We start from the raw sequence: 13,967 nt of genomic DNA, 5'->3' as shown, positions 1-13,967 counted from the left end.
CAGACCCCTTCCCACTCGTTGTTACTAACACTTCAAACTACATTTGCCAGGTGTCGTTGGAAGCTCAATGCCAAGTCATTAGATGGTGTACCCACCTAAAGTGAAAGTATCAGATCCAAATTCTGTGCCCTTATTACGACCAGAAAAATCTGGTTTAAAACCTTCCAAACCTATGAGCTGTTTCTAAGGAGACCCAGAGGCTGAACCTGATATCAAATGGATTTTTGTGGAGCTCAAAGATCAGCCTCAGTTTTTCAATGCCAACAATTTAGAAAAGAGCAGCTGCTGGCCTTGTGCCGGGGTTTGTCTCTGCAGCCCTCAAATAACAAATTCTCCTTCAGAAAACTGCACTTTTGCCATAGGGGGTTCCTATGAACTTTTAAACTGTGTAAAAACAATAAAAATAAAGGAACCCAACAGGGCAGGAGCCTAAATTCTGAGACCCAATGTAAAACTCAGGTTTGGTGGTTCTCGGAGTGACACTGAGGGTTTTTGTGGGGAAGGGGAAAGCTGGTCAGAGATGGGTTCTCTTGTTGAACCATCTGTATTTGTAGAGAATAATATTATCCATGGACTTCATTCTCTCATCATCTGTGTCATCAAACAGCACCAGTGTGGGTACTGTGATGGCAAGGGGTAGGAGCTCAGCAAAGCTGATGCTACAAGACAGATACAACGCTGATGCTAGTGGAGCAGGAAGCTGCACGGCTCAGGCTCTGCCAGTGTGAGAGTGATTTTCTTTCCATGGGAATGAATGATTGGATGGCTTTCTGTTGTTCTCTCATAAAATCAGTCATTCATGAAAATCTCCATTTTCAGAGTGAGTTGAAAAACTTTCATGTTCCCAGGGGGGGCATGGATGCTGTTTTCTTTATTTTGCTTCCTACGATGTCAGAAAGCAACACTGGCTGGTCAATACAACTGAGAAAGAATTGGTCCCAGGACAGCAGCCCTTCCCAAAAAAACAGTGATCCTGCCTCTGGAATCCAGTAAGGACTTCCCAGCTGTTTCAATATTCCTTAACAGCCAATTCCCACAAACCTAATTCCTCTAACTCATTATTGCTCAAAGTACTTGACTATCATTATTTCTGGTTCCAGTCAAGGACCAGTAATGAACTACCTGTGTAAAAGCCACCTAGGTGATCATATCAAGTGTTTGTCTTGGAGAACGTGTGTATGAGTTGATATCAGACAGCAGATTCCGTGGATGGAAGGAGAGTTCTACTCCACGTGAGCTGAGGAGTTGTTCAGTGGATAGCAAAATACAGAAGTGAACCTAAGAGTTGCTTTTTGTCTGCTCAAAAGCAAATGGGAAGCCTGAGTATAACTGTCCTGTGTGTGGGATACAGCCTCCACATAATGAGTTTGATTAACCCAGGTAAAATTACCTTGCCTGCCTCTTAAGATCTGGTCCATCCTCTCTTATTATTAATGCAATGATCCACAAATCCTGGGACACTTTTGTAAACTGAGTTGTCTGTGTCATTCCAGATCCTATGCAATTGATCCACAAACACTCCTGAAACCGTTTGCAAGGTATTTGTCATCAAAAGCCTTGCGGGAAAGATTGTGCCAAATAAACTACCATATAGCAAATACTTGCTATGATCCACCTATGACTGACATGACAGAAGACTCATTTGTGGGACTTTTACCCACTGACTCCTGCTGTGATGAGTTGGGATACTGATTTTACCAGTATCTGGAGAGGTCAGAGTTTCAGCCTTGTGAAAATGGTTTGTCCAACCTAGGAAAAAAATAGTTTGTCCAGAGGGTCATTTCATTTCAGGTGGATGTCCGCTGACCATAAAAGTGGATTTTTTTGACTAGGGGAGTCTTCTCTGTCAATGTAGGGGACACATGTCTAACCCCTCAAGCTGCTCTCCCTCTTTCTCATTTTATATGAAGCTCCAGCCCTTGCAAGGAGATGGGAACATAAAATGAGACACAGAGACAGGTTCTGGAGCTGAGCAGCTTGGCCAGTCTGGGTGACAATTAAGTTCCATCGCTTTGTTGTCACTCCACATGCCTAACCGAGACACCAAATGCAGAAACTGGAGAGAAATGGTACTGTCTGCCTCAAACACCTGCTGGATGTTTCCAAGTCTGTCCCGAGAGCGAAGTGCCATCAAGGCACGACTCCAGCTCCTAGTGGGATCCTCACTGCCTAGATTGCTCAGAAGGTCTGACTATAGAAACAAAGGAAGAAAGAGCTCTGATCTCTGTGTTGAATCAGTCTTGCGTATATTGCTTTATTCCAAACCAAGCACAACACAGAACTAGAATATTTACATGTATAAAGTTTTATCAGTTTTGTGACTACACTAGAGAAAATCCCAGATGACTGACTGACCCTGAGGAGACCCAACACTAGCACCAGGCAGCCTGTCCTAATGGCCACTGCTGTGACCGCTGAGTTTGTCCCATGCAGTTTGCCTGAAAACCTGCTAGCAGCCAGCTGAATTAAGCTCCTCTCTAAGCTCATGGGAGAACCTGTCTGCTCTGTGCCACCAGAGACAGTCACACTTGGCAGGTGTTTCTGGAAAACCAGTTAGCCCAACCATCAAAATCTTTCTTTCATATAAATTTAATTTCTACAGCTCTTCTGATTTAACCTTCAGTGTCTGCTGAGACCTCTTACTGATTGCTCTGACCACCAGAGAAGATGTGAATGGATGAAATAAAAATACTTCAGGCCCACAGTACTCATCTGCTAGCACTGAAGCAACAGACATGAAACCTGATATTGCTAACAGATCCTTTACAGGATCTAACCATCATTGTGGAAAAGAACCCTTCAGTTTGCATTACTGAATGGAATATATCTCAAAAAGCTGCGTATTTTCTTCTTCACCATCTCAAAGACAGATGCCAGTGTTGCAGCCATCTGTATTAAAAGCTCTTGAAAAGCTCAGCATTGTCTACCTTAGAGGGAGCTTGCAAAAAAAGCAAAAATTAAGATCAGAATGTCAGTGGCATTTAATTTAAATCCAAAAGCAGTCCTGTATGCTTAGATCAGGACTTAAAGCTTTGTCTTAGTCTAATTTTATCTAAATAATTCAGTGATAATAAACATTTATAAAATCCACATCAAGGAAATCAGAGGTGTTCCCAAGACCTGTAATGAGAGCTGGCATCACTGACTCTGCATATGAGCAAACACAAGCACTCACTGAATAAGTGGCTCCAGAGAGCACTCGACAAAGACAGAGCTCCTTTTGCACCCTAAAAGGTTCTGAAACATTTTGCCAAGTTGTGATAAGAGCTTCAAACATTTACCTGTTTTGGGATGCATAAAGGAATCGGCACCACTGCAGATGGCCTCTGCCTTTCCTACAGTGGTGTGCCTGTTCTCATTGCTCATTTAAATACACGGTAAGTTTTGAGTGGTAGTAAGAGAATTAGTCTAACAGCTCTTAAGAACAAAGCTCTTTATTTATTCATGAAGCAAATAAAAGCACAGGGAAGTGTAGCACAGCCTACCCTCAGAGGACTCCCTACAACTACACACTCTACACACGCTAGAGAAGGCTCAAAGAACAAGAAAACCAAAACAACAATGCCTGATAAAAGCAGTAGATAGCAGCAAGAAACAGTTAGAAGGTGGCTGCTTTGGACACACAGATGACACCTTGTCCCATCTCCCACCAGGTAAGAATGACAGACTGCCCTCATTAAGGTGATCAGCATCAGGTAACCTGGGAGAACGGCAGGACTGTTTCCAAAAACACTGTACCTGAAGGATGACCCAGTGACCCTCCTTTGCAGCCAGATCTAGAGTTTGTTCAGCGACTACCTCTTGACCTTGTCCAAGGGAAACATTGTGGAAATTCCTGTTGTTAAATGTATAACCAAGTTTCTTCCCTAAAAGAAAAAAAAGAGCGATGTTCAGTATTTTACCTGAAACGGCATGCAGCACAGCCTAACTCACACAGCAGCAGTGAGGCAGAGTTCAGTCTTATCAAAAACCCTCACTGAAGAGCTATCGCACTTCTTATAATAGTTATCTTGTCTCTCACACACTCCTTGCCAAAGCACTGAAAACAGCAGTGGCTTCTTCCAAACTACTTTCAATTACAGAACGGCATCAACACAACTATATGTTATTACAAAGTGCCTCTTGTTTAAAGAACATTATTCCCCTGCAACCTTGTGTAAAAATGTATTTTACAGTGACAGGAAATTAAAATAATTTCCTGCTGATTAAATAGGCTTTGAACAAGACATCATTTGGTGGGGAAATGCACCCTGCGATGCATGCTAGAACCAGCAGTAAGGTTAAGAACCCATTCAGTTTTGAGAAGGTAGCTGAAATGAAATCTGTGTGAGCTTCCTGTGGCCTGGACCAAAGCCTCCCAGGCTTCTTGGATCTAGAGATCAGTCAGCCCTCCAGATTTCTCATGGAACATCATGGGCTCTGGCAGGCGTGGAGTTGACTCTGGGTGCACCACAATGCATGTGGAAAGACCCATGGTCACACACACACAGAATCACAGAATCGTTAAGGTTGGAAATGACCTATAAGATCATCGAGTCCAACCATTAACCCAACACCACCATGCCCACTAAACCATGTCCCTAAAGTGCCATGTCTACATGTTTTTTGGAAGGGGTGCTCCATAAGCCACTGCAGACCACCTCCTACAGTCCCTTCTACATTCCTCTCTGGAGGGGAGGAACCCCAAAACCCATGTCATTTACTAACTTGCTCTGTAGGAAGGATGGTAGCTATTTAGTCTGTGATACTCCTTTGAACTCCCCTGATTTCTCTGCAGCATCCCGGTGCCTCAGATCCTTTAAGTGATCATGGCTAAAGATCTCCTGTTTAGTTTTCTGAATCTGCCTGTCATCCAAAGACGGAGGACACCAGTTGCTCCTCATCTCACAAGAGAAGCAACTGCCTGAAGCAAGTGATCTCTGCTGTGTGCTCCTCAGAAGATGAGCACCAATTTCTGCTGCCAGAGGGAAGCAGCCCAACAAAGATCCACAATGGCTCCACACATCGTAGTAGGGTGCATTCGGCTCTGCCAGGGAGTCAGTACACATGTCCCCACGTGCTGGTCCCTTGGGATTGCCTACACTTATCTCTGCATGCAGATTTGCCTTCATGCAGATGGTGCACACTTAATTCCTGATTTCTGCTAAAAGAAGGCAAGTTTTATAGTAAAACAAGGAAAAGATTTGTCTTGCAAGACTTAGGCTTCAGCTCTTGGTGCAAGATTGGAAACAGATGGCCATAAGCAAAACAAACATCCAAACTCTTGCAGTTGCTTGAGCTCTCTGCTTAGCCTTACTAGAGCAACCCCTGGGATACAGCTCTGCCCATATTTGAGAGTTTCCAGTTTCCTTTCTAACCATCTCTGGTGGCTGCCAACTTTGACAGCTGATAATCTCTTCCGCCTTCAAGACTCACCCCCTCAAGAAGGGATGGGGCAAACTTACAGAGGCTGGACACTACCCCAAACCAGGTTATTAATAATAGAATTAATATCAGTTGTTATTTCCACTTTGCAGATAGGGACAGGACTGTAGAGGGATATACAGTGAGTCCGTGCTGGCTGCCTCACCAAAGATGATGCCAGCCTTCCTCCTTCCTTGCTGGCTTGGAGAGGAGAGGGGATGGTGCAGACCAGCTGCCCCAGAGAGGTGGGGAAGCTTTCCGAGCCCAACAGTGTTTGCTGCAGGGTCCTCCCCATCTTGCCAAGGAAAGGTTCCATGAGTGGGCAACATCTGGAAGAAGCTATCTTCCATTCACAAGAATTATCTAGCCAGACTTGCACTTTAATAAAACCTAATGAAAGGCAGGGGAAAGTATCTAATAATTAAACCAATCCAAACCCCAGTGAGGCAGGCTTTAAGGCCAGTGCAGCTGCACTGAAGCAATGGTTTTATTTCATTAGATTTTTTTTTACTTTTACTTGCTGTAACTTTTCTGGCTGACTAACCCCAGGTGCTCAACTACACTCGTCTTTACAATTCCAATTAAACCATTCATGGCTGGGTTTTAGTGCTTCATTTCCCATACAAGAAAATAACATAGTGAGAGACAGGATCACCGACGTGGCTCCAAAGGGAAGCCAGGCGCATGACAGGACCTTCCTCAGGGGGATCCCCTTCAATTCACAATAATGAGACCTGGTATCAGGACAGAATGAGCACGAAACACAATGCAAAGCCCAAGAACTCCCTACGACTGAGAACTGCGATCTGGCATGTGGCTCAGGCTGCACTGGGCTTTAACATCTCTGAAAGCTGCTTGTGGGAAAAAGCTAACTCAAACATTATTTTGGGATGATCCAGGAGGTGCTTTACAGAGAGGAAAAGAAATCCACAGGTCAGTGTTCTTCCACTACTTGCCTGGATGATGACTTAGTTCAGTGTTACTGGTTTCTCTGCTGGGGCTCTGGGGCTGCCAGCCTTGCTGATGTTTAGTCTGGAGACCTGCCTGCTAAAAATCAGCCAGAAGCTCCACTATGGTAGTCTGACATGCAATTCATACAGTTTAAAAATACTATAGTCCACACTGCCAGTAGCCTTGGGGTTTGACCACAAGTCATGGTCTTGGTGATATGTGGAGCACATTGCTGGAGAACGAGAAAAGCCGTCTGATGAGCAGAACAGCAATCTGGAGCAGCCCTAGAGCAGTACCCAAAGGCATCTGACCCCTCTGCTCCAGAGGGATGGAGCCCCTCTGCTGTAACAGTGTTGAAAGAAGTGACCGCAGTTACCTCCGTTCGACAGTCAGAAGTGAGCCCATTTCCAGACCTACTGTAATTGCCATGTTCAGGCTGGAAATGGTAATTCTTCCACAGTGGAGCTGAGACTCAGAACAAATTCTGCTCATTGGCAGCTTCAGAGCACAGGCACTAACTACTGCAGTTGGTGCACAATGGAAATCACTGCCTTCTCAAATAAGGTACCTCAGAGAAGCCCTTTCAGCTCTGAAGCCAGCCAACAGCGCTACATCTGACCATCCACACCAAAATCAACTCAGGAAGGATGGGATTAAAAACTGGAAACTCTGCCACTAACCAGCAGATGGTTATAGGGAGCCGTTGCTTATTTTTAGCTGTCTGAAAGCATATTAGATACCTCTGATGTAAATTATAGGTTGTGTACAAGACCAACTCAGAAATCGTTGCAGTGTGAACCACACTGGGAATCCAGGCAATGCAGGAAAGAGACAAGTTTAATTTAAACTTTAGATGAAAATCCAAAAACCTTTAAGAAAAAAAGAAAAAAGAAAGAAAAAACAATCACATCCTCTCACAATTATCTATTTTTAACAGATTACTCTATTATCTACAAAGAGATGAGGAAAAAAAAAAAACAGAACAAGAATGTCATGCCAAGATAATTATGAAGAAGATAAAAAGCAATGGTGTGGTATGCCTAGAGATGTGATTTATTTACCTTGTTTCTCCACGTCCTTCAGGGGGTCGACTCCTGGGGACAGGATAAAAAACATTGGGGTTGCGGGTCCTGATTCCTCAAAGGTTGTTGCAAAATCCAGGGATCTCCCTACCACATATTTACTGCCAAGTTTTTCTTCTACAAAGTCTCTGCCAGAAAGAAAAAAGTTTTGCCAGTCTACTATTGTTCAGAAAAGACAGATTCCCCTGCAATCAATTAGTTAGTTTGGATTTTGCAGATTCAAACAGATTAGAAACTAAATGAAAAAAATAGGCATGAAATAATTTTAGAGAGGATCTGCAGGCTGGGCTTCTGGAGCTATCACTCAGTAACAATGTCTGGCACTTTTTACAGGGGTAACATGACACATGGCATGACAAATGAAAGGAAGTGAGAACAGGAAACAGTGGGACCTACCAGCCCAATGCTGTATTCAGAAGTTCGATATAAGTACTGGCTTAATTCTGACAAAGGTATCTCAGGAGAGAAGGAATAGTTAAGTTAATGTATAGAAAACTGCCGTGTACTTTGTAATCCATACAGCCTTTGAGAGGAAACAGCATTCCTTTAGATTTACTGCCAAAGTCACAAGAAGTCCAGATGATTTACAAAATTACTTTGTTCTGGAAAGATAAAAGGGAAGAGCTTTAAGAATATCTTGCTTATGTAGCTTAGCCTCTGCATAAGAGTCACAGGGAAAAATACAACTGAGTGAACAGGAAAAAATTCAGCTCCACAGAAGCTACCTGAACAGAATACAGTGCATGGAGAACATCCAGGCTGAATTTCCCCAGGGTGAGCTTCCAAAATCACTGTTTTAGAAAAAGAAGATACAATAATCATTGATCCAAAGATAGGAATGTTATATTCAAACCCCAGGAATGAGCAGTTACTCTTCTAGCATAGATGCATGACTCAGGCCTTTTGAATACCTCAGTATCACAGGGAAGAAAAACATTGGCCAGTTTTCACCTGGTAGATGATACCAGAATAAGGCAGCCAAATTCTTTCTAAGAGAGCTGAGAGTCTTCTTCAAGGACTAGGGAAAGGCAGTTGGAATAAATATGCCTAAGGGATTGCAAAAGAAAAAGCTTCCACTTTGTTTGGTACCTCTTTCAAGTAGAATTTTCTGTTCTGGCTCAAGATTTGCTAAAGAGCTGCTGGAAAGCTTCAGTCCACAAAATTTAAAAAAGTCCCTCAGGTACGAGGCCACAGCATTCTTGTTTTACACCAAGTCTCAGCTCTATGAAATGAAGCTTTAGAGATTCAAAAACACAATTCATGTGACTTGGAGACTGTGAAATGGACCACACGTGCAGGAAAGGAAGGCCTGCCCTCAGAGACAGGACTGGAAGAGTGCCTACACTTGGTGTCTTTCAAACAAGGTATTCAGTAGGGATGGTTCACAGTATAAGCAGTAGCATTAGAGAAATGGTGCCAGAACAAAAAGCAAAAGTAGCCTGCAAGACAAATGACTGGCTTACAGCTTTTCTAGGTTATATGAAGCCACATCTACCTAAGATCCTTTATCTGAAAGGTCCATAGAAGTGTCATAACCATAGCTGGAGGTGCCAGCTACCAGAGTCCTTAGTCCTTCTGCATTGTTTCAAAGGTCTATGCCTCAAGAAGTACCAGTGCTTTCAGAAGGACTTCACAATGACAAAGTTATACCTTGCTACTAGCTGCTGGGCTTATCTGACCTCATCGTGGATGTGGAAGCACGGGACCACAAGGTGTTGCAAGAAGCTCCTTGTTGATGTTCTTCAGTAAGATTGAAGGATGAAATAGGTATTTTCACTGGAAAATCCCTCTTGAGGAAATTATGGTTCTTGGTGATGGACAACAGAGCAGTGCCCCCACCTAAGCTCTAAGGAATGAGTCAAGGTAAGAGTGGTTTCTCCCAATGGCTCCTTAGCCCTAGGGACTAAAGCAGCCTGTGCAAATATTCCCAGGGATCTGCTATGAAAAGTGGCTGAAAAAACCTAACTTCCATGACAGGGAAATGAAAGAAGCCTGTACAGGAGTGGATCATTTTAGATACCAAAGAGCTTCCCTACACTATCTTCATAGAGCTGGCACATATGACATGGGACATAAAGAGTCTTGCACCTTGCTGAACAGCAGCTGGAAATGAGGTAGGGATATTCTCAGGCATCTAAAATACCCCTAGTCACCTGTGTTTAGGTTACCAAGTTACTCCTTGACTCCTAAAATACACTCAAGTACTTGTCAAGACTCACAGAGAGACAGGAAGGTTAGGAGTAGTAGCGATGTCCATTGATCTTCTGTAAGGTGGTTAATGTTAGAAGATTTAACCCATATACAGAAGGAAGAAATCTGCAAGTTGAGAACTGCAAAACAACTTGTGGGATCCAACGACATTGCAGGTATCTAAAACTCAGTGAATTTGTTAACACGCACATGATCTTGAAACGCTACTGGCTAAAGTAGGGATGTTGAGGCTGAAGCCCTCATGGTCAGAGTAGGCAGTTCCCCAGGGCTCTACAAGATCCCCTACTTTTTGAAGGGTCACAGACACAACACAACTTTGACAGTGCTTAGGAAAACAAGATACCAGATGACCATTAGCCTTCTGTGTGGCAGCTATCAGGAATGCTGACTGTATTAAGCTCAATCCAAAGACGGCGTTTCCTTCCTGCTTCAGAGTACCAGACTTCACTGACTGACATGAGAAGGACAGATGAACAGACTCATGTATTTTCCAGAGAGACGGATCTCTTAGGAACAGCAAAATTCTTCACTAAGGGAACAGTATCTGTCTTAGCCAGACTGCTGGCTGAAGAAAGATTTGAGGAGTATGATACTATCAAGGAGGAACCAGGAAGACAAACACATTTTGACTGTCATTGTTACCACTAATAATTTCACATTTGCTTTTGGGGTATGAGATTTCCCTAAACCAAAACTCTTTATAAGCCTTTTGGGCCTAGTGTCTCACTATCCTGTATTTCAAGAAGAATTTTAGTGACAAACATCTACAAACAAAGTCTTGGCGAGGGCGCTGTGAACTGTAACTGTTTGCACATGTTTCCGTTCTAACCTACTTCTAGATAAGAAACAAAAAACCCCAAAACATTTAAATACTCTTGTGTAAACAGAAAAGCTTGACATGCCCAGACCCTAAAAATATCCAGCCAAGCTTTTGAACTTGGATTCTTTTCATAAAAGAGAAATATGAAAGGTGTTGAAATTTTATGTTCTAGCTATTTTTGAGCTGTGTGAGTACTGCCATTTTGATATTGAAAGAAATGAATTAAACTTGCTTAAATGAAATATGCACTTAAGACAAGAGCTTATTTTACTCAGACTAAACAACAACATGAAAAAAAATCTTTTCAGCTGAGAGAACACATAGAGAATCCAGCCCTAACAGAGTAAGAAATGAAAAAGAAGATGGTTTAGAATGGTAAGATTATGATGAATTATAGTATTTAATTTAATAAAACATAATAACATTGACCATAGGGAGACTTCACTCAGTCTTGTCTGCATTTTTCTGTAAATTTTGAAGCACAAACAGAAATCTAGTTCATACACTGAATAATACAATCTGCTCCATGCACCCATATACATGCACATGCCAGATGGTGGAGCAATATAAACTATTTGAGAGGCAGTAGCATGAGAGACATTGCAGAAATGTCAAATCATAGACTACTAGGACAGAGAAGGAAAAACCAAGTCCTAATGGAGTGAAAGACCTTTAGTTTCTCCTGGAACAAGCATATTGCTTTTGCATACTTTCATAAAGTTTAGACTCGCCTAGTTACCTTCACTACATAATTTACAACTACAACTTTCAGAACTAGCATCACATAAATTTTACATTTTACAGGAAAAAAAAAAAAAGAGAACACCTCTATAAGACTTTCCTTTACTTCTACACTTTATTCTTGGGCCTAAGGAACAGCCATAAAGGTTCTAGTAACTAAAATCGACCTTAATGAACTCTAGAAGTTGTATTGACCAATAAAAGACTCTAGCAGATGTATAACACTTGTATGATGATGCTCATTTCTGACTTGGCATGTCTGCTCCTTACCCAGTGCTAGTTATACTGCTCCATCACTATGGGTGATATTGGGGTTAGATGTCCCTAAGCAAGAAATTCCAGTCAAATGACATGTGTTGACTGCAGAGTTCAGAGATGACTCATTCAGCAGACTCCTTTATAGGAAACCGTTCTACAGAACTCACATTCTATAATAAATAAATCTAAACATATTCCTGAATTACTCCTGTTCCCTAGAAAACACAGACCCAAAGTTGCCTGCAAAGCAAGAGCATTGCAGAGATAGTAAAGAAGTGCCCCTACCTGACAGCATAGGTCATGCGATCGGGTCGGACGGCTCTCATTATGCACAGGCGCTGCAGAGCTGACTTGTTCTTCCACTCCTGAGGGAACTTCTCCTTTTCAGGACACTCAGATTCAACAAATTTCTTCCACCGTTTTGCAGACCCCTCAATATCCCGATCCAGGTTTCTGAATTCTTCCATGGATGAGAGAGCCTGGAAAAATTTAAGGAAGGTCTTCAGAAGAACGATCCTACATGCCTCTGAACCATTTTTCTAACATTACTGACTGCTCATGTTTTGCTCCACCAGAAGGGTCGTGGCTGGAGTCTGGGAACCAGCCAGAAACCCACCAGGATCGGACTTTGTCCATTCTCCTTTTCCCTTTTTCAGCACATTGTCACAGGAACAGGAATCAACACAGTCCATTTACAAGGCCACAGAAAAGTATGACTGAGGACAGTTTCATACTTGTGGAAGGTCTTCTGAACTGAAATGTGTCTCAAGGCTGCCCGTAGAACATCAGCTGTAAAATCACGCTGCACCTAACACAGCCTTTCCTGATGCTCTCACCCACATCACTGCGACACCCTTCCTCAGCCGGTGAAGCCACACACGGCATCCAGGCCTTCTCCCCTGCAGCACAGTTGCTGAGACATGAGAGCATGGAATTGACAATACAGGAAAGGATGAAAGAATTTGACATCATCCACAATGCAGTTCTACATAACCCAAAGCAAGAAGAAATCTACTCTCCCGTTTTGAAACCAGAACTGAAAAACCTCAGGTGACAAGCACTTGCTACTGTCAGTTATTTCAAAAACACCTGATTTGGATTGGAGCTGGAAATTTTGAGCCCATGTCTGACAGGAGAACACATTGCTGGCATTCCTGTGAGCTGCAAGTCTGCAAACAGTCTCCTTACTGCTTCAACAGACACAAAGAGAATTGTGCAGCAAAAATCACAACTACTGACAGAAAAATATGCATTTGTATCCAGGGTCCTCAGTATCCAAAGCTAAACAGAGACTCAGGTATGCCATGCTCACCAAAACTGGTTTTTTAAGGGATTTCACAGTTGTAATATTAATTATCTTCACCTTTATACACATGCAGTTGTTTTTCTCTCCCTGTTCTCCCATGCATATACCTCTCTATCTGCATAGTCTGGTGCACACCCTCCGTGAAACCACAACACTGAGACTTCACCATGCAGTCGTGGTGACCACGGAGCCACAAATCTCAATAAACACAGAGCAGACTGTAAATGGGTGGGTGCTTTCATTGTACAAGCATGCATATCATACTGTGCCATTGTAAAAATCAAATAGCTCAGATTTATACTTGCTAAATGCACGTGATTAACTTCTTGGTGCTACAGGTCTGTAGCAGAAACATGTAGCTGAAGAATGCCCCGAAGAACAGCTGAGCAAGGCAGTAAATAAATGATAATTACAATGAAAATGTAGCTAGATTTTGTAGCTAGAAAGTGGCAACTATAAATGTTATGCAGAGAAGTTAAGAATCCAAATTTTCTTTCATACAAGTGGTGGCAAAACGTACTGCACAGCTTGTAAGGTTCTTCTGGATTTCAAGAAAAATTCTCGCTGAAACAAACATCTTCAGAGCATTTTGCATAATCTGAAGCTGTAAGCAGTTGAACATGAAGTGGAAAAGACAAGTGAAGTATAAAAGATAGTGAATGAGCTATTTTCTATAGAAACAGAAGGACACACTCAGAGCGAAGCAGAAGCTTTTTGATGCGCAGAGGTGTTCCGCACCATTAATGCTCCAGCTCACATCCCATACAGCTCCACTATGGAAAGTAACTGACAAAGCTCCTTGAAAACTGCTGGTGTCACACCTTGTTCAGATCAACTGAAAAAATAAGCACTTACCGAAGGGCTTTGAAAGTCATGCAAATGCCCTGACAGAGGTGCTGAGAGATTGCCTTGGTTACGATGCTGTTGCAAATGAGGCAGAAGACACTGAAGGCCACTCTGCTCTAAAAACTGCAGGAAAGCCATGCTTTCCCTCTGGAAAGGCTTCCCAATGAGAAGACAAGAGCAGTGTAAAACTTTGGCCTTTCTAATAGACTGAATTTAGTTAGAAGCCATACTTCAACACGGAGAGTGAACAAAGGGAAGGAAGGTGTCAGAAAAAGGGGTTTCTTATAACAAATCAGTTCACGTTTTTAGCAGTGGGAACGCCTGTAGATGACAGAGAAAGAGCTTGTAA

At 42.6% G+C, this 13,967-nt stretch overlaps 1 protein-coding gene across 1 annotated transcript in view; it reads right to left on the bottom strand.

Annotated features, from left to right (window-relative positions):
• DNAH9 (dynein axonemal heavy chain 9) overlaps positions 1–13,967 on the bottom strand; it is a 215,543-nt gene that overhangs the window by 38,532 nt on the left and 163,044 nt on the right. Inside the window, exons 60-62 of the mRNA XM_059828377.1 lie at positions 11,752–11,945; positions 7,416–7,564; positions 3,739–3,866 (exon numbers count right to left, since the gene is read on the bottom strand). Of these exons, the coding sequence (XP_059684360.1) occupies positions 3,739–3,866; positions 7,416–7,564; positions 11,752–11,945 (471 nt within the window). The remainder of the gene's footprint in view (positions 1–3,738; positions 3,867–7,415; positions 7,565–11,751; positions 11,946–13,967) is intronic.

The sequence above is a fragment of the Gavia stellata genome, chromosome 22 (genome assembly GCF_030936135.1).
Source record: "Gavia stellata isolate bGavSte3 chromosome 22, bGavSte3.hap2, whole genome shotgun sequence".
NCBI classification, from domain to species: Eukaryota; Metazoa; Chordata; class Aves; order Gaviiformes; family Gaviidae; genus Gavia; species Gavia stellata.
This window is presented reverse-complemented; position numbering and strand designations above follow the sequence as displayed.